This window comes from Podarcis muralis, chromosome 2, assembly GCF_964188315.1.
Source record: "Podarcis muralis chromosome 2, rPodMur119.hap1.1, whole genome shotgun sequence".
NCBI lineage: Eukaryota > Metazoa > Chordata > Lepidosauria > Squamata > Lacertidae > Podarcis > Podarcis muralis.
In genome coordinates, this window is record NC_135656.1 from 75,124,572 (window position 1) to 75,145,914 (window position 21,343).

The 21,343-nt window shown below is 42.3% G+C and overlaps 1 protein-coding gene across 2 annotated transcripts in view; it reads right to left on the reverse strand.

The window, feature by feature from the left end:
* Positions 1–21,343, reverse strand: part of SFMBT1 (Scm like with four mbt domains 1) — a 77,047-nt gene that overhangs the window by 5,722 nt on the left and 49,982 nt on the right. For both annotated transcript variants that reach the window (XM_028718815.2, XM_028718816.2), the window contains exons 5-20: positions 21,190–21,278; positions 19,357–19,603; positions 17,993–18,090; positions 16,512–16,613; positions 13,125–13,275; positions 12,535–12,617; positions 11,374–11,500; positions 10,879–10,992; positions 10,223–10,265; positions 8,322–8,386; positions 6,511–6,650; positions 4,037–4,146; positions 3,402–3,577; positions 1,981–2,159; positions 1,597–1,842; positions 28–156 (exon numbers count right to left, since the gene is read on the reverse strand). In XM_028718815.2, coding sequence (XP_028574648.2) covers positions 28–156; positions 1,597–1,842; positions 1,981–2,159; positions 3,402–3,577; positions 4,037–4,146; positions 6,511–6,650; positions 8,322–8,386; positions 10,223–10,265; positions 10,879–10,992; positions 11,374–11,500; positions 12,535–12,617; positions 13,125–13,275; positions 16,512–16,613; positions 17,993–18,090; positions 19,357–19,603; positions 21,190–21,278 — 2,099 coding nt within the window. The remainder of the gene's footprint in view (positions 1–27; positions 157–1,596; positions 1,843–1,980; positions 2,160–3,401; positions 3,578–4,036; positions 4,147–6,510; positions 6,651–8,321; positions 8,387–10,222; positions 10,266–10,878; positions 10,993–11,373; positions 11,501–12,534; positions 12,618–13,124; positions 13,276–16,511; positions 16,614–17,992; positions 18,091–19,356; positions 19,604–21,189; positions 21,279–21,343) is intronic.

Sequence of the window (21,343 nt, forward strand, 5' to 3'; positions counted from 1 at the left end):
ATTGCCAACAGTAAAACAATAAAATACCTGATCCAGAAATATTCTAGCTAATGGGGCACAGTCTGTAGATTTGAGGAACCGCACAACATCAGCTACACTCCACTCCAGAGGGTTGCTGTCCAGCTGCAGCTTTTCTCCAACGTCTATCTTTATTTCCTATCCCACAAGTCCCAAAACAAAGCAAAAATATTACATTTGCCCTGCTCAAGCATATTTACTCTTTTCGTATATTCCCACCAATTCCACCCAAGTTGTCTCCTGAAAAGAGTCACAGATCATGACATTTTGGATTCTCGGTGTTAGGGATTTTGTGTGTGTGCTGATCAAATTTAATTCATAAGGTGTGAACCATGTACTCATGAACAGACTCCACAAACCATCCCCTCTCTCTGCCCCACCCCCAAGTTGTATATTCTTGAGACTGTAGCAAAAAAATGTTGACAGGGCAGCACTTGGAGGGGAAATCCCCAAATCCCAGCAACTAGATGAGATCTATACATGGAGCTTCCAGCAAGAACAGGTGGAATGTGTATACAGTCATACCTCAGAAGTCGAATGCCTTGTGACTTGAATGTTTTGGCTCCCGAATGCCGCAAACCTGGAAGTATAGGTTCCGGTATGCAAACGTTCTTTGGAACCCGAACATCTATTGCGGCTTCCGATTTGCTGCAGGAGCGCCTTGGTTTCCAAACATTTTGGAAGTCGAACGGAGTTGTGGAACGGACTCTGTTCAACTTCCAAGGTACGACTGTGTATTTTTAAATAATAATAATAATAATAATAATAATAATAATAATAATAATAATAATAATATATTCCCCCACCCATCTGGCTGGATTTCCTCACCCTAATCACTGCAGTGTTGCTGTTGTGGTGAGTTAGGTATGCAATAGGTTGCAATAAGTGCAAATTATATGCAAGTTTATATGCTAAATTATACAATAGGTTAAATTGTGTATATGCATTTAACTGATTGTTGCTATTTCAGTAAAGAGTTCATGCTCTGGATGCGTGATATACCAGGAAGGAGGTTTTGAGTCTTCCCTAGTGTCCTGGGAGGGAAATTTCTACTGATGCAACTTCCTTCCCCAGGGCAGCAAGAGAAGGGGTAAACCTGTCATCCCTGCACTCTCCCAATCTATATTCTGGAATTGTTATTTAAATAACAAGTATCAGAAATGTATATCATTAGAATGCAGGGAAATGGATTATTTTGCTTCTAAAGAAAACCTCAAAACTGCTCTTAATAATCCTTCCTTAACAGGGTCTGTTTCTTCTTTGCTAGGTCACAAGTCAGTACAAATATTTCCTCACCTGCTTATTGGAGCAATTATTTTGCCCTCAGCCTTCAAAGCTCATCATTAGATGGCTTAATGACCTTGGGTTGCATCCAGCTAAACCATTGTGCACACGGCAAGACTTCTGTGAGCTCAACCTTCCCTTCCTCTCCTCCCCCTGTGCACACCCCATATCAGCTCTGGGGATTCCCAGAGATTTAGTTAGAGACAACCCCCGATGAACAAAATCTCTCTTTCTGAATGCTAGATGCTTGCTGCTAAGGTATTCTTTTTTAAAAAATTCCAAGACCTACCCTACCTTTGGTGAAGGAGGCTTATTTTCATCATCTGAGAAAGAAAAGGCGCGTAGTTTCCTTTTCCGTTTGTCCCGGTCCTGAGCTCCAAAATGGGATCGCTCGCTCTGTGTGGGGGAGGATGACCGCGATTTCTTTTCTGACACTTCAGACTCTTCAAGCAGTTCCTCCTGGTGCTCAGAGGTGCTGTCTTCCGTAAGGGACTCTTCATCTATGTCATCCTGATCATCATCCTCTTCACCCCCACTGCCCTGAAATGGTATGGAAAGGAGACGGGGAGACTCAGAGGTAGACAGTGAAGACTGTGTGTAGCAAAATACCCAAAAACCCATTCATCTAATACCTATGGAACACAGAGTGCATTAAATTAATTGTATGCGTTATCATACCTGGGGTGAGCCAGCAGGTGTGTTATCTACAGAGGTAGAAGAGCGTTTCTTCTTATGGACAAAGAAGTTTTTCCGTTTCTTTCTTTTCCTGCTTGCCTTCTTCATGCTTGTCTCTGTGTTGCTGTGGATACCTGGTGGACGGCCAATCCTTTTGTTTCTTCGCTTCCCATAATAATGGGCTATGAGAAATTAATAGAAAAAGGATTCTGACTGTGAAATGTCAGGATGATTCATCTTTTGCTAGCCCTACATGTATCAAGAGTGCCTCTAAAATCTCCTTTTATCACCATGTTTTATTTATGATATTTATGCACCACCAACAGGGGATAGATGATGTCCATCTATATGACCTATTGTTGCTGTTTGATACCTATGGGTATGTGCCTTAGAAGAAAGATGACATATTCTGTGGTACATAAATTAAACTTGTACTGGCCACTGGAATCTAGTAACCCAACAAACAGCACAGTGATTCAAAGGGTTGGAGTGGCAACAATTTTGCACATCAAACTGCTCTACAACCATCAAGAGTCCAGTTTCTCAACATGTTAAGTGGTGACCAACCTGCAAATGAACCGACACACACACACAAATAATATCAGCATTGCTTCCCATGGGGCAATCAACAGCTTCCCAGAGGGTAGTTTAGATTTAATTTCAAATCCCACATGGCTCTTCCAAATGAAGATAGAAAGGTCAGGAAAGGTGATGTATCACTCACATAATAGGTAGGTTTGTCCTGAGATCAATAGGAACCCCCGCACAATCACAGGTTGGGTTTACTAATACAGCACGAGTTTTCTGCACTGCTAAACTAACTGTAAAGGTAAAGGTACCCCTGCCCGTACGGGCCAGTCTTGACAGACTCTAGGGTTGTGCGCCCATCTCACTCAAGAGGCTGGGGGCCAGCGCTGTCCGGAGACACTTCCGGGTCACGTGGCCAGTGTGACATTGCTGCTCTGGCAAGCCAGAGCCGCACACGGAAACGCCGTTTACCTTCCCGCTAGTAAGCGGTCCCTATTTATCTACTTGCACCTGGGGGTGCTTTTGAACTGCTAGGTTGGCAGGAGCAGGGACCGAGCAACGGGAGCGCACCCCGCCGCGGGGATTCGAACCACCGACCTTTCGATCGGCAAGCCCTAGGCGCTGAGGCTTTTACCCACAGCGCCACCCACGTCCCTAGACTAACTGTAGAAGGACTCAATGGACACTTTTTGACCCAGGGCAAGATGAAATGTTGATGATATGGTCACAGTACAGTGGTGCTTTGAGCATATATAACTAAGATGAGCATGAACAGCAGCTTTAAGGAAATTGCATTTACTGGAAGTTGTGCTTTGCAGCCACTGACCTACACTGTAGAATAGCGCAGTAGTGAATCAGAAAATTCCCTTGTAGGGCCAACCACCACAATTACTCACTGTATTTGGTTTTTGTCAGAACAGAGCAGTTCTCTGAACACTTGTCTAGCACCATTTGGGGGCCAAAGAGATTTGGACAACATTCAAGTTTGATACAGGTCTGCCTGCAGAACTCTGCGACTCGATCAGCTGTTCTCACAACTTCCACTGTGGCACGGTAGCTCTTTCCTTTATACCTGAAGCAAGGAAGAAAACAACAACAACATGTGATTTGAACGTCATTTTTACAAAGACAATATTCTGGATGCCATGGAATTTTTTATGTTTACAGACAACATTTTAGGGTGAGGAAATGTTGTGCATCACCATTCTCAAACCAAGACACATTCCTACTGTGCTGGTTATGGTGCCTGGACCAAATGCTACTATAGGAGCATCTCAAACACCAAAGGGTCCTAGAACACAGCTGCATGCATTCCACCAGGGAGAAAAGACGAACTTCCTCCTTTACAGAGCAGTGGTCACATTCATTAGAGTCATGACAGCCAGGTAAGGGTGTTTGGGAACGTAAGGCAGCAACTGCAGGCAAGCTCAGGTTGTTAGCATTACAAAGGCCGAGAAATCCTTCCTTGGCAATGTCTAATTTGGCCTAAGAGCAAAGGACCAACACACACTACAGAACAGAGTCCATTTACTTTGCTTTCAGGGTTTCTCCGTATCCATGCCATGCAGCTTCCTCATCCAGCTGTATTTCTCTAAGGACACGGCTAGGTTTATAGGCAGCATTGATCAGCAAAGAAAGAACCTGAAAATGGAAATGAGGAGAGAGTGTTATGAAAGCAGTAGGCAAGTAAATTTCTTTTAACGTGTTAATATGACTTAGTAGATTAGTTCTATTCATCTGAGTTAGCAACTTGAGAGACTGAAACTAAAATGTATCAGCATAATACGTTTGGAAAGGACAGTACCTGTGAACCAAAAACAGACAAGTAAGGATTTATCTGACTGCCTAGGATTCCCAATTCAATGTTCAGTATAGCCCAACTATCTTTCCACATTTCCCTCAATGTTGTTCAGGGTAAAGTACTGTTATCTAACAAATGTTGCTACTTTATTTTATAAAGGTATGCCAAAAATTTGGAGAATACTCCCCCCCTCCAACTTCATTTCTGATATTATTCATTTTCTCCCTCCAGCTTCCTCCACCTCCCAGTCAAGAAAGAGGATTCTCAAGGAAGGATAGATGGAGAATGGCAGAAGAGACACCACTAACATACCAATCAAAGGGAGCTTGGAATAAGGTTTCATAGCATTCCATTCAGGAGGGGATATTTACTACAGGAAGGAGGTAAAGAGGAGTGCTAGGAAGGTTTATCACAATGCTAAACAAAGTGGAACAATGAGCTAAAAAGCAGGCACTGGAGGAAACAAAAATGGCAGTATCAAGTTTAACACGTTTACGGGGTGGTCTCATTTGAAATAAATGCCCAAGGATACATTAAAAATGAGCCAGATTTTGATCAAATACAAGAGGTTTGATAACGAGCTTTAAGCCAACTTGCTTTCAAAGTAAATATTTATCCTTGCATTCAAATATCTGGAAAAAGTATTGAGTGATAATTGCCACATTCAATTTATTCCAAGAAGTAATACAGCCATGTAAGAAATATGCATCAATTTAATGAGCAAATAACCCAGAATAGTGAAGCACCCTTATTAAAAAGAAACTCATACAAAAAGGATTTTGCATTCTTAGACCATGGATACTGCACAGTATCTGACAAAGCTGCCGCTATTAAGAATAACCCATGGCGTTTAACATGCAGCAGAGACCCCCAGAGGCAACTCCTATAATCTAGAATGTTCTCAAAGGACTATAGATTTGTCACAACAGATCAGATGACTGACTCATCAACTCTAATATTCTGTCGTGGACAGTTTCTACTGCTGCTTAGTGACAGGCGTATATTCTCTTCTCCATAATGCCACTTAGGCATTTCTGTAATACAACAAAAAATACAGAGCCCTACAGATATCTAACTTGCCCTAAAGCCTTTTCATTTGTCACCGGATGTCCATTCTTGCCTTTCCACTTCAAAAATGCACTCAAGGCAGGGAACATAATACATTAAAAACAAATAGCTTAAAAAAAGTAAAACACAATGAATTAGACCAGGGGTAGTCAACCTTTTTATAACCACTGCCCACTAATGCATCTTTCTTGATGGTCAAATTTCCTTACCGCCCACCAGTGCTCGATGGAAGGAGGATTCAGCTTGTGCCATAGAACCCACTACCGCCCACCTAGGATCCTGAAACGCCCACTAGTGGGCGGTAGGGACCAGGTTGACAACCCCTGAATTAGACTGTGAAGAACCATGAGTAAAAAACAAACTCTACACCCTACAAGAATGGCTTATATTTCTGTTGTTCTATCAGGTACTGCCTTACAATCAGAAGGAGAAGTTAGTATGTATCTGTCCTTTTGCAGAGGTTTATACCATTATGAGTTTCACCTGTCTTGCTAATGTGAATGGGCCCCTTACAAAAGAACTATAGCATTCTTTGATAGCTGAAAATATCAGAGTGACGCCCTCCAGCTAGCTGGAAGGGACAGAAACTTGTTTGCAGCCAGTTTTTTATGGTGAGTATGGGCTTCTCCTTGCAGAACTGGATGCTTGATTCACCAGAATATACCTCCATGCCCCATGGGTTCCACATTACCCTAGACAAAACTGTGCTTTCCAAACTTACCAGGAAGCCTCTGGCATACCATGCAACAACACAAGCTGATCACACCACCATCCCTATGACACAGAAGAAACCATCTTGCTACTCTATAGCTGAATTTGTTTCATGAAATGCAGATTGAGAAATCTGGTTCAGACAAACCTTCCCCACAGCATGGGTCATTATTTCATGTTTTAGTGATTGAGAATTATGAGAATTATGCTGTGCGACTTAATGCTGCCAAACCCACCAATATCTTGCTTATGATTTCAACTTTCCAACCTAATACATTATTTTATAGGTCTACACTTTTCCATACTTACGTTGAATGCTGCATTAAAGTATTCCTAGTCTACAATGATACAAAGGGTGTGCTTTGACAGAGAAAGGGAATGAATTGTGCCACAAGTATATAGCCATGTTTTCCAGATGCCCTTACCTCTTTAAGAACAAGGACACAGTTTCCTGGTCCCACAGACTGTGGCAGTTCTGCAATTCTACCTTTGTTAAGATATGGCCCTGAGAAGCAGCGATGATTAAAGTAGATCTTTGGACAGCAGTATTTACCATTGGTTACAACTAGAAAAAATAAGAATAATAATCAGAACACTCTGTGCAAACATGTGCTCTAAATACAGTGAAACCTTGGTTCCTGGGCGGCTTAGTTGCCGAACAAATCGGCTCCCGAACTCCGCAAACCCAGAAGTGTTCTGGTTTACAAACCTTTTTCGGAAACCGAACATCCGATGTGGCTTCTGTTTGAGTGCAGGAAGCTCCTGCAGCCAATCAGAAGCCGCGCTTTGGTTTTCAAATGGTTTCAGGAGTTGAATGGACTCCCGGAATGAATTAAGTTCGAGAACCAAGGTACCACTGTACTAGCATTTAGAAATAATTTAAACGATAGAAATTAAACCAACAAATACAGGGCCCCATCCAACACTGCAGCTCCTTTGGTGCAACACACTTCCATGCATACAACTGCTCTCCCTCTCCTGTCCCCTCTGATCTTTGTGTGCCTGTAAAATCAACTCAGGGGAGGGGGCTTGAGGGACCCTCTGGTGTAGATGTTTTCTGGAAGAGCCAGGAAAGAGAAGTCCCAATGCACCAGTGGAACTACATACACAAAAATCTGGATACAACCCAGAGTTTCACATACATGCACATTTATTTTTGATAGCCTCCTGCAACTCACCCAAAGCTGGACCTGAGGGATGAGGGAATTTGCCCAAAATTCAGGGAGCTCATTTGCACAAGGGCCTTTCCGCTAGCACAAAACCCCTTTGAACAGCACACACAGGTTTGGAGCTAAATCACAAAAAACTGGGCCAGAATCAGCTATGTCACAGTGTCACAAAGCCCAATCAAACAGAAAGCAAGGGCTTGTGGCCACTGCCAATACCTGATTTTCTGGGCTCCTCCCTGCCCCAACTCTGTTCTAGTTTATCCCATTCTGCAGTGTGATTGGGGTGCCCTCAGAGGACCCCTTTGAGAAGCTGCTGGGGGAGCAGAGAGGGGGAAAGTCAACTTCTGCCATCCTGTTATGCAGACTTTTTTTGGGATACAATTTATTATGTGTTAACGCTGAAGCAAAGTTTATGGTTATTTGCTTTAGCGTGCAAAATAAGTTAGCATCCTCTGTGATGCAAGATAGTTAAAGATATCAATATACCAATAGTCATTTCATTCCAGCTATGCTTGGACTAAGAGCCGCTTTCTCTTAAAGCCCTAATTCCAGGGGTTTATAATTGGCACATATAGAGATTGTATTGTATTGACATAACATCTCTCCATTTAAAAACCAATTAAATCCCAGAATGAGCAGCAGCCACTTCTGCAAAGCTGACATTAGGTAGTACCTCAAACACACATTTTGCTGCATTGCAAGTCATGCAGTAAGATTTTAGAGAGTATTAACTGATTTGTTCAGCAGCAGATGCACTTATTCAACATTCATCCATTCAACAGTTTAACAAATGATTAGATTTCACCATCTGGCACATATGGAATTCTACTGTCAAATGGCCTTTTGTCTATAGAGTTGCCTGAGTTCCCTGCAAAGCAGAACATGGAAACTCACCGCAGAACGGATAAAAGTTCAAAGGAAAAGTAGGAAGTGTTTGTGAGGAAGAGCCTCACCCCAGCAGGATAGGTCTAGAAAGCTAAGCCCGCGAGGGAAACATGACATGTACACACCACGGCATTTAGCCTCATTCTCCAACTACTACACACACAAAGACACTTCTTTCTTACCGGTATCAGCCGAGTTCAGTTCCTGGCTCTTTAGTCCCTCATGGACAGTTCTTGAGGATAATATTCTGACCATGGAAGAGAGCAAAGCAAAAGAGAGAGAGAGAGAGGGAGGGAGGGAGGGAGGGAGGGAGGGAGGGAGGGAGGGAGGGAGGGAGGGATGGCATTATTCATTATTTGGGCTCTTGAGCTCCTCATCCAATTTGAGCTTTTGTTTTTGTTTCTACAGTAGAAGGGACTTGTGCCTCAAACAAAGGTTTCATATTCTCTCCTCTTGCCCCCTCTGGCATTGCTGTTCCCTCATTCCCTCCTTAGTGCCCAAGCCCTATTATAATTAAATCAAAGCACACACAATTGGAAAAAAACAACAACATATTCTTCCCCTGCCCAGCCCTGCATCCAGTTTCCCTCTGTCTATTTTAGACTGTAAACCTCCCAGGGCAGGTCATATCTGTTCTTTATAAAGCAGTATACACATAGGTGGCATAACAAATGACAACTACTACAACATGGGACCCGCCAAGTGAATTAAAGAACAGGAGTTTTTAAACTAATGTATTAACTGTGTGTAAAACAGGTGGGGATTCTCAGGCCTGGGGGCCCCATGTGGCCCTCCAGAATTCTTTGATCCTCAGGATTTTCTATAACCCGTGACTCCTCCTAGGCACCCTCATCACAGACCCTACTCCACACGCTCTGCTGGTTGGAATGTATCCTTGAACTGGAATAGTGTCCCTTTCTTGCCCAGATAGAGAGATAAATGTGCAGAGACCTCTGATTTTTGTGCAGCTGTACAAAAATAAGAGTCACATTCATGGCCTTACCCACCACTGGCATATGTTACTTGGAAGGTTGCCCACTAGTGAATGTGGCCCCCAGGCTGCTGAAAAAGGTCCCCCAACTCTATAAAACCAACAGGGTGGCCAGAGATGTAAGCACTGCTAAAGAACAGCAGCAACATGTCAGGTGAAATAATGCCAAGTGAAAAGGGAGCAATATCCCTCCTACCCTGTCCGACATGTGGCATGCGTGTGAGAAAAATGCACCAGAAGATGGAAAGCAAAGCTGGCAACGGCTTCCAAGAACTGAAGGACAGAGAACTTGCTTAAGGGACTACCCCAGAGTGTGTTTGTGCTATAGACTCTAGAGCATAAAATCTATAGCATCTGCTGTGTCTATAGTATAGATCAGGTGTTGTCAACCTGGTCCCTACCACCAACTAGTGGGTGTTTCAGGTTTCTAGGTGGGCGGTAGGGGGTTCTACGGCACAAGCTGAATCCTCCTTCCATCAAGCATTTTACCATCAAGAAAGATGCATTAGTGGGTGCTAGGTATAAAAAGGTTGACTACCCCTGGGATAGATATTAACATCTCAATCCAACTATTATATGATAGGAAGATCCACTGATGGCAGGTCACTTCCACAGAACTGCAGTGTATCAAGCAAAGTATGGAATTACTTCTTCTGAATTAGCTGGACTTCCATCTACTTTTCTAATAGAGTTCATCTTCTGCTATTGCAATCCAAATGCAGATTTGTGAGACTAACCACCTACGTGACTCGTGGAACATTTGGGGAGCTAAAGTGAAAAAGAATTAAGTAACAACCTTTCAAGCAGCACTTATGAAAGGGACGTGAGGGTGAATTAAAAAAAGTAATACCCAAAGCTGTCCTAACTAACGGAAAAGTGCACACCTCCAATATGACCTGAGAACAGTTCAGAAAGATGCAGCTGATTTAGAAGAAAAGTAGTTATGGTATATCCAGAGAGTATAGTAGCATGACAGAGCCACAAACATGCATAATATTTCCAACTACTAAGTAAGTGAGCTCTAGTTAACTGCATTCAAGCTTCTCAAAAAACAGTCCCTTGCTAGCAATGTGAAATAAGTTCAATGCTTACGGTTTCTCTGGTTGGACCACTGCAATTTTCTTTTCCTTGTTCACTGTAAGCCAAGGTGAAAGTCAATGAATAACCAGTGTATCATTTAAAAAGTTTTCCAATGATAACGCACACCTTTTATTTTATAATCTTCTGTAAGCAGAATTTCAACATTTACATAGTCAGGCTACAGATAATAGTCATGTTTCATCACTGCCTGGGGAATTGAGACCCAACTTTCTTGTGAAACTTGAAGAGATGAGCAAAGAACCAAACACGGGAAAATCCCTGAACTTTCAAGTGCAAACACACAGGCTTTTCAGTTTCCTAAGCTTACAAACAGGCATTTCTCCAACTTCAAGGGTACTCTAAATCTACATGCAACGGCTTGCACATTGCCCATCTACTGCTGCTCCAAGTATCCCCAAAAGGCTGCCTTGCTACTAAGCTCTAGTGAGTTCTAGATTCTCAAAGTATTAATCAAAAATGTCTTAAAACCTTCCACAGTCCTTCCTCTCTAGGGACTTGCTCTTGTGCTGTTTGATAGAGCTACAGAGCGATTGTTTTACCATTGTTATGTAAGAAATGCATATATACCATAGTACTCTGAAGTACAACAATCAATTCTGCAACACATTCCACTCCATCTTGTAGTATAGTAATTGTATTAGTCATACCTACTGCCCTGCGAGGAGGTCTAAGCTGATATCCATTTGTTTCACACCAGCCTACTGGAAATATATTCATAGATTCCACACTCACTATGCATTCAGGGACTGGCATTTTAGAACCTGTTAAGAGACAAATGGAACACATAGCCCAAATCAATGGTTGTTGCAACTGGACTCGCAACAGAACAGAACACAACACTTGCTATAATACATATCTGTGTACCTGCACATTTGAATCAGACATAAGTAGCATGACAGGCCCTCAAAAACGGAATCTGTCAGGAAACAAGCCTTTGATTGTTGCCTATAAGGGTTTTATCACAAGTTGCAAAAAAATAAAACAAAACCATGGGCTGGAACAGCTGTTTTCAGAGCCATTTTTAGGAGTAAGACTGCGTGCTGGTAAAGATTTATAATGTTCAGATAAGGCAGTGGCATTAACATGCTACATGGGGAAAGCGAACAAAATTCAAAACATCTACCTTTCAAAATATAACTTACTTTCCAGCTGTAGCCAGAGATAGGAATCCTTCACCTTTGTAACAGTAGCTACACAAATTTCTTCAGGATCTTGTGAGTTTACTGCCTCAAGTTTCATGTTCTCCTTAAAGCCATGGTCAGAAGTCAGCTAAAAAAGAAGAAAAAAGAAGAAAAAAACACTTAGGTGGAACATGCAATTTTAAGGGCACCCAATTCATATACCAAACAGGAAAAACATTCAGAACAAATTAAACACAGACCATTGAAGGGAATCACCAGGGATTTAAATGGTAAGTTCAAAACAATAGTCAGCAAGCGGCTTCTTATAGATTACCAAGGGAATTTCAACCTGGCATTCAAAAAAAGTATTAAAAGAAGAAAAAATAATTGAATTTACAGTAGAACATGCAAGAGACTCTGCTTCAAGCCCACATCTTGTTATACTCAAGATCAAAATTAAACTGCAATAGTGGAGATAAGCATACACAAAATAAGAAACCTACTTCCTGCACAAAGGATAAATTAATTCTCACAAGGAGCCAACAAGGTGGTAAACTTGTGTCTGGGCTGTCCCACTTCAAACTAAAGTGGGTACCTACATGGTTTACTCTTGAGGGAGGATCCAAAAGGCTGCATGAAATGTTCCATGCATGCACCAGGCTTCCCCCTCCCATCAGTGTCCCTTACCAAAAAAATGCTCTGACAGGCTGATGACTCTCTAGAACAAAATACCACATGGCTTGAAGGGCTTGCTGTTGAAAAGCAAAATTCACTTACCCTCCCCACCAAAGTGCTTCCCATGTGTGCAGTAAAAAAAGCAGTAAGAATCCCGGAACCTCAAAGACTAGATTTCGGGGAGAAGGATACTAGTTGAGCCATCTTCCCGATATTCTAGGTGCTGAATTCAGCCCGCCTCCCAGAAACATTTCATCAGGTGAAGCCTCACCTACACTTCAAACATTTCATATCCTGTTTGTGGCCCAAGATGCATAATGCCATTGTTTGACTCCCAAGCCATGAGATACCATCAATTCTTGCAGAATAAGTTGAATATTAAACATCTCTTTAGACTATTTTGGGACGCTTTAATTCTTTTTTCCACTATGTGGTGTGGTTAACAAGCTTTACAAACTAAGTAAAATATTCACCGTTGAATAAACACATTATATTGTGAATGCTTACCGAGGGAAAACAGCTTTGGGGAGCAGCCTCTGCTCCACACTGCTTGAGATAATCTGCCCAGTCAAAGTCTTGCCCAGGATAACCTATGAATGAGCGAACAAATGACTCTTATTTATTAATGCATTTTTATCTTATCCTTCCTACAAAGAGGTCAGCGTAGTAGCCATGATCCTCTCCTCCATTTTATCCTCACAGCCACCCTCTTAGGTAAGTTAAACTGAGAGACAGTCTGCCAAAAGACTCCCACTGAGCGTCATAGTTGTGTGGGATCTATGCTAGGATCTCTCTACTCCTTGTTCAACATTTGTCTATCCCATACTGGCTTAAGTAAGTTTGAGAATGATATGAGTAGTTCCTGAGGACACACAAATGCCCTCACATTCTCAAACTAGGCTTTTCACACTACTTGAAAAGCCTAGGCCCGATGTCTTTCCCACACCACTTTTATAGTCATTATAAGAAATCTTGCTGTTAAATTGTCCCAGTCTCTGCAATACGTGGAATAGAAGTGTTTTCAGAGATAAAAGTATAATGCTTCCAGTTCAACTGCTCGTATGAGAGCAGGCAAATAGACAGCATAGGCTACACACCTGGTGGAGGGCTGAGATGCAAGCCATTTTTTAGACTCCATTGCACAGGGAAAATACCAGGACTGTTGACATGACAGACGTAAGACCGGCTTGTGGTATATTCTGGTCGCAAATCATCTATTTCTACCAAAAAGTATTTATCATTAAACACCTGCAAAAAGACAAAGGAATGACTTTGAAACAAGGTTCACTTTACTAACATATAAAACTTTCTGAGTCACTGTCCTACTGCTAATAGTGGGTTGAATCAAATGTTAGTCTTATTAAGAGCAGACACATTGAAATGAATGACCATGACTAAGGTTCATTAATTAATTTCAGCAGGTCTACTCTGAGGAGGACCTAGTTGGATACAATTCTTTGTTATTTATTGGCTAGGATACAGAGCCGTGTTCAATGTGCCCAAGGACTGAGCATGCTCAATGGGGAGTTAACTAGTTTTCTTTGAACAGCCCGCCCGCCCACATGAAATACTACACACGTCAATTTCAAAAGTAATCTGTCATGAGGAATGGGAGAAATACAACCCTGAAAAGCTCTTTGAGCATGTGGAACCTCATGCTTGTAAAGTACCGTATTTTTCGCACCATAGGACGCAGTTTTTCCGTCTTAAAAACTAAGGAAAAAAGTCTGTGCGTCCTATGGAGCGAATGCAGGGGGGGAGGCAAGCAGGAAAAGCTCCCAAGAGCCACACACAAGCTTCGCGCGGCTCTTGCGGGCTTTTCCCCAGGAGGGAGAAGGGACTGACGCGGCCAGTCAATCCCTTCTCCCTCCTCTAGAAAAGCCTTGCGCAATCTCTCCAGCCGCGGGAGGCCGTGGAAGGCTAAAGGGGAAGCCCGCGCAGCGAGCGCGATCCATCCCGCTCGCTGCCCGGGCTTCCTCTTTAGGCGTGCGCGCCTCTCCAGCCGAGGGAGGCGGTGCAAGGCTAAAGGGGAAGCCCGCGCAGCGAGCGCGATCCATCCCGCTCGCTGCCCGGGCTTCCTCTTTAGGCGTGCGCGCCTCTCCAGCCGAGGGAGGCTGTGCAAGGCTAAAGGGGAAGCCCGCGCAGCGAGCGCGATCCATCCCACTCGCTGCCCGGGCTTCCTCTTTAGGCGTGCGCGCCTCTCCAGCCGAGGGAGGCTGTGCAAGGCTAAAGGGGAAGCCCGCGCAGCGAGCGCGATCCATCCCGCTCGCTGCCCGGGCTTCCTCTTTAGGCGTGCGCGCCTCTCCAGCCGAGGGAGGCTGTGCAAGGCTAAAGGGGAAGCCCGCGCAGCGAGCGCGATCCATCCCGCTCGCTGCCCGGGCTTCCTCTTTAGGCGTGCGCGCCTCTCCAGCCGAGGGAGGCTGTGCAAGGCTAAAGCGCTGCCCGGGCTTCCTCTTTTGCCTAGCACGACTCTCCAGCCACGGGAGGCTGCACAAGGCTAAAGAAGCCAACTTTTTAAAAATCTCTCTATCTCTACCTCTTTTTCTTTTTTCATCCTTTCTCCACCCCCTTATTTTCCTCTGAATCAGTGTTTTTATCTAGATTAACGTTTTAGTTTGGAGGGGGGAATATTATAAAAAAGGAAACTTTGCACCTTTTATTTTAGTATACAATAAAAACAGATTAAACAAAACACAAGAGAAGGAACTAGCATAGAAGAAGAAGAGAAAAGGGAAAGAGGGAGGATACAAAGCCATTTACCAGAGGTAGATCTTAACCCTTGCCTCACCTGGGAGCTTCTCTGGGCAGGAATTCCCTTGGCTTAAGTGGGGTGAGGGAAGAGTGGCAGGTAGGGGGGTACCTACCTAGACAGTGAAGCCACATGTCTCTCCAATGAAAATTGGGAGTGGGCATTGTGTGAAGTGGCTGTGGATCTCCTGCCGCAGAAGTGTAGGACTGTATAGAGTTGGGAGGGCCACCCGAGGGTCATCTAGCCCAGCCCCCTCACAATGTAGGAATCACAGCTAAAGAACGCCAGGCAGATGGTCCCCCAACCGCTGCTTAAAAGCCTCCAGTGGTGGAGACCCCCAACAACTTGCGAGGTCACAGAATTGCAGGTTGGAAGGGAACCCCAGGAGTCATCTAGTCCAGCCCCGGTGGACAGCGGGCATGATCCATCCCATTGTGCAAGGCTAAAGATGCTGCTCAAGGCTAAAGAGGAAGCGTGCAGCCTGTCCCTTGCTCTTTGGGGCTGGGGGGGGAATAATATTTTTTCCCGTGATTTCCCCCTCTAAAAACTAGGTGCGTCCTGTGGTCCGGTGCGTCCAATAGAGCGAAAAATACGGTACCTCAAACATGATCAGAACCTTGAAGCGTTTAAAAAGGAGGATATAGCGAAGTGGGAACATGCTCAGGACAAACATTCCACATTTATATAGGAAGAAGCAAGACAAAAAGGGCAACAGGAGATCTTAGGCTTCTCAAGAAATAAAGTCAGAAAAATCAAGAATTTGAACTGGATTATGTATGGAAAAGTCAAATCACTAAGACACCAAGAAAGTTTAATAAACAGAAATTAACACCGTCTTATAGAAATAGAATAAATAAATAAATAAACAAATAAATAAAGGCTGATTAAAACAAGGAATTCCCCCTGCTCTAGCCATATAAAGTAAAATTAAGAAGGTGGAAAAGTACACTTGATCCTATAATTCCAAGGACTCATCCCATGACAAGGATGACTCATATGAACTGTAATTAAACAAGATAAACACAACAATGAGCTGCTGAAGTTGATTAGATTGTGGGCAGCAGAGGGACTGTGTTAAATGTGTAGTTGATTAGAAGGTGGAGAAAAATGTACCTCGACAGGAATGGGACTGTGAGAATGCCATCTGAATTTCTCAAACAGATAAGCTATTTTATGTGAAAATTCTGATGAGCCATCTTAGAAGGAATAAGATATAGAAACGTAAAGCATGTAAGATAAAGGGAATGTTGGGTAGGCAGAAAAAGAAAGGTTGATACTGTTGACAGAACCTATAGCTGCTCTGACAGTTTACTGCTGAGAAAATGACAAGAATTGTGCATCTAGTCCAGACATTGTCATGACACCTAGACTTGTAAGAGTTCTGAACTGAAAAGAAAGTTACTTTTACAACAAAAAAACCGAGGGGGATTGCCTATGGACATATTTAATTTATAGCGAGTACTGCATATGGGTCATTCATTGCAATAAAATGAAATGATAAATAAAAATGAAAAATAAAAATGAAAGAATAGAAGACCCAAAAGTGGGGACCTCATTAAGGAACTCAAGGAATCATGTCTTTATTTCCTAAGAGCACTGAGTGTGCACAAAATTATATTAAAGCGAACAGGACCAGAAAGTTACCTTGCTGATGCCAAATGGGAAGATGAAAAAATAGAATATGTTTAAAATGTTACATCTTGGAGCCAGAGAACTTCAGAATATAATTGGGTACCTTTGTAACTGTGGCTGGCGAGATGACGAAAGGAGCTTTGGGATCAACAGCTTCTAACTTCATGTTGACAGAGAACGAATGAATTCCAACAACAGGTTTGTCCTAAAAATGACAACACGAAAATTTTAAATTATCATTGAGGTCCTTTATCATTGAAACAGAAAATTCTTCAAAGTAGAAGAGATGCCTAGTATCTTCCACTAGCACAAGAGACGACATAAACTTATCCTTTAATATTTCAACAAGAATCACACTAGTTCACCCTGGCATTTCAAAAGTTGTTTCACTTACAAGAAGCCAGCAAATGAAAGTTGTCAGCAATTGCTCTCTTACTAAAATGGACATTACATTTTCAGTTCAGCGAGACTGGGATTTGACATAATACTTTTCACCCAGGAATTTCTAATCTGCAGCATAATGAAGGCATTTAGAAAACTCTCCTGGTTCGCAGAGAGGCCATTTAATGTGAAAACAAAAAACCAGTCCAGGAAACTCTTGTCACTTGAAATTGAACAAAATGAACTAGATCTCTAGCACAGAATAAAATAAGTATAATGTCACAGGCAATCAACCGTAACTTTGCTTGGTTGGGTTAATCTTATTTCTGAGAGGCCTGCAATTGATGATGTTTTCGAAAATGTGGGAGGTCACTTAAGGCAAGCGTAGGTTAATGGGAAAATATACCACAGAATCAGCATTAGCTCTATATACTGCCTTCTAGTCGAAGGACCAAATCATAGACTTCCTTTTCCCCTTTGACCTAGCAAACTAAGACCAACCTAGAGTGTCATCTGTACTGTGCCACCTAGAAATCAAGTTAAGACATAAAGAGCATGCAGAGGTACTACCTCTCTCCACAGTTATGGAGTGTGGTGCCTCTGAAAAACATGACAAAGTCAAAACACCTTTAAGAAAGTGTTTCAAAACTCTTATTTGGTTTGGAGTTTTGTGTCTGTAGCTGAAGGAGTCAACACTGTACCCATTTTATTTGATTTTAATATGTCATGCATATTTCAGGTGCTCGTTTACCTCAGACCCAATGTGCAAAGAATTTCATGCAGCTTGCGCAATAGAAGGAACCGAAACCCAGTGGAGCCTCCTGATGGAGGAAAGGTGATGATTTCCACTGATTCCCACTTCCCTTGCCCCCTCCCATACTATTCCAAAAGGGACCCCAACCCATAGCTGACAACGTTTCCCTTTTTTAAAGCGAAATTCCCTTATTTCGAATAGGATTCCTCGCAAGAAACGGGAAAAGTTGACAGCTATGCCCCAACCACGCAGAACAGCTTCTCAGCGGGTGCACAACAAATGACTCTGAAAATCACCATCCTTCCCTGCTTTCCTCCAGCAGGAGCATTTTGTGGGTGGAGTTCAACTGATGTGAACTCTGCATCCAGGTCTTTATATTTAACCATACCATTTGTTAAAAGCACTCAGGCCGGGTGTAGTGATCCGATAGCAAATTCCAGCACTTGTACCTTAAACAGATCAGTGGGAACCAAAGATTCTTCTTCCTCCTCTTTTATTTTTTCTAGGATATCCTGCCATTCTGCTTCAGTCTTCAAATGCCTAACAGCTTCAATAAAAGAATGGTAGTCTGAGTAAAGTGCCACACTTTTAAAAATGAGTCCATTACACTACACGACTAAGTCAACGATCTGAAAATCAACTCAAAAGTTTTCCCTCCCCCATTGAACCCTACTATGAGCCCTACATTGAATGGTTTTTAAATTGCCCACAATGCATGCTTGCATTTTCCACTGAGACTTCCTTTTAATAGTTCTTATGCAAAATCTTTTAATTGCTTTTTTACATAAGCAGTTTGGAGATGGAGTTGGAGGGGAGGGCAAATTGCAGATAAGGAATCCTTAAACTTATCTCCAGTTGCACTATTTATGTGTGCCCTTGGGTTACGGGCCTAAAAGTGCATCTCCCTGCCCAGAGTGTGAGCAGAGCAGAGCACAGCAGAGCACAGCATGTGTATTGCTCCAAGTTTACTCACAGACAACAAAAGAACTACCAGACTCTATGTATCTAGAGCAATTTGCCTGTTTTCATGGCAATTGTGTCTGCAGCTCAGATAAACTTTAAGAAGAAAATGCAAAGCCTCCAGGTTTGGAACAGCCCCATGCTATTCATGTGATGTCGGCAAAGACACAGTATGATTTCTGACTAGACTGAAAGTTCCTTAAATTGAGACCACAGAATACTGTTCGAGGCTAATGAAAACAAGCCCAAGGGAAGACAAAGACAAATTCATGTATGCATGCATTCTCTCTTTTTCCTGTCCCTGCTATTTTTCCTTATTGTATAGCTCTGTGTAGCATAGCATACTAGCAAATGCCAAATCCCAGAGATTCTCTGTTTGGTCTTGTCAATATACCCCAAACAAGAGACAGGGGTACAATATAGGGAAATTTACGTGTTTTTCTATTTTTTTAAAATAGCTGCTCTGAGCAGATGAGTCTTGTCGGCAATTCCAAAAGCAAGTACAAGTGTGTGTGTGTGTGTGTGTGTGTGTGCGCGCGCGCGCACGCCTCAGTTTTTGAGCGTCTTGGAGGCCGAATGTTTTGGTTTTCGAACACCGAAAATCTGGAAGTAAATGCTTCCGTTTCTGAATGCACCTCAGAAGTCGAACTTCTGAGGCGGCTTCCTGTATACGTTTTGAGGCTTCTGTATTGAGTTTCCAGTTTTCAAACGGTCTTCCGGAACGGATTATATTCCAAAACCGAGGAACCACTATGTGTGTGTGTGTGTGTGTGTGTGTGTGTGTGTGTGTGAAAACACCAAAAGCTTTTCTTCTTCAGACCTTGCACTCCAAATTGAAAATGCAATTTTATACCTAGTGGAGGTTCAAGGGTGTATCCTTGTTGAGTTGCCCAGCCCACTGGATGGAGAAAGGGATCCAAATAGAACATCCATAAGTCATACTGATCTAAATCTCCGAGTCCTTCATAACGTAGTTTGAGCCTTCCACCAACATTTTCCAAAACATTGACTATCCAAGCTCCTAGAGAATCATTCAAGTGCTGACATTCTAGTCTTGAACCGGGAGCAATGAGATCCAAGGGATTATTCCCTCGATGGAGCTGTGGAGGAAAGTGGAAAAAGGAAGATAAATGGTAAGCTGTCCAGTCACCTGTCTTGAAGAGCTATCAAGACAAAATATCCATCTTCATTGCTTATGCTGAGTTATACGCAGACATCAACTATGAATACTGTTGGGTCAGCTAACGAGTTTTCAGGAATTCTGGCAAGATGTGGAAATGTAGTCCTATTTCCTATTCATGGCACTGCAGCTTCCACTTAAAAGCTTGATAGGCACACAGTTAAGATCATGGTAATTTGTAATTCATTTAGGGAGCAGGAACCAGCATTTGTCTTCATGCTTTCTTATCAAGCGATTTCAAAAACAAATTGGGGCTGGAAAAAATGACCTACTGTTTCCTTTAAAAATGCTTACGAATCTTTATTTATAAGGGAAAGATTAGCGAATACTATTGGTTGCATTTGTTTTAGGAAGCCCACCTCTTGTCATATTGACTCTCTATAAATATATTGTTATGCACTCTATCCACACAGTCAGATCTACTTTCTCAGCCTTCTGTCTTTGTGATGCTAGTGCCTATGACACAGGTGTACCCTCTGCCAGGTTTGTGATTACTGTGGAAGGACAAGGAATCTGCCATTTCCTACCATCCTTCCCATTGAGACCTTGAAATCATGTCAGTGGTTACAGGTAGAATGGTTGGTTACCTGGGTTATCAACCTTCTCTTTAAGCATGTACCCTTTTGAACTGGAACTCATTGGTGTTTCACCAGTTTCCTCTCTTCCAGGGGGTAGCTGAGTGTCTTGTGTTTTAAACTAATTATTATGTTTTAATACTTGTATTATTTCACTAGATACCACTGCTAGGCTGTTTTGCTGAAAGATTAGCTTCCCAAAACAGCAAAAAAAAGTATAAGAAAACCTAGCAATGGAATCTGAATTCACTAATTAGCCCACATAATCACAAATAAATAAATAAATAAATAAATAATTTATTTATACCCCGCCCATCTGGTTGGGTTTCCCCAGCCACTCTGGGTGGCTCCCAACAGAATATTAAAAACACGATAAAACATCAAACATTAAAAACCTCCCTAAACAGGACTGCCTTCAGATGTCTTCTAAAAGTCAGATAGTTGTTTCCTTGACATCTGATCTCTGGCTATCTTTGGAAGCATGGGGGGAAACTTTTCCAGTTTCTACCAGAACAAAATGTTTTTCTTTTACATAAAAGCAAGAAAGCAAAATAGGTCGGCTACATCAAAAGACCTTCACTGGAGGAAAATTACCATTTTGAAAGTGTGTAGTTTGGTTTTTTTTAAAAAAAATAAAAAATCATTAAAGTATATTCTAAGAAGGGCCATGTCCCATTGAATTTAACTGAATTTAGTTCTGAGAAGACATGGTTAGGATTGCTGCTTAAATTATATGTTTACATTTTATTGTGACCTTTTAAACGTGAATCCTCAGCTGTCAGAACATTCACTTTGGTAAAGGGAAAAATGAAGTTGTACCAGAAGGCTATTGCAGCCGCAAAGTCTAACACAATGGGCTTTAATAGGTATTGGTTTAAGACGTAATAAGGGCGAAGTATTTTTATTGCTGCCGATCCATGTGCACACTTACACCTTCTAGAAGAGTGGCAGGAGCACTGCATGCTCCTTTCAGAGTCTGCTGAAGGAATTCCTCCTGGTTAGAAATTTTATCTTTGATGCCTAAAAGGGGAAAAAAAATGTTGTTCAGTATTTACTTTTCCTATCTTATAATAACATAGCATAGA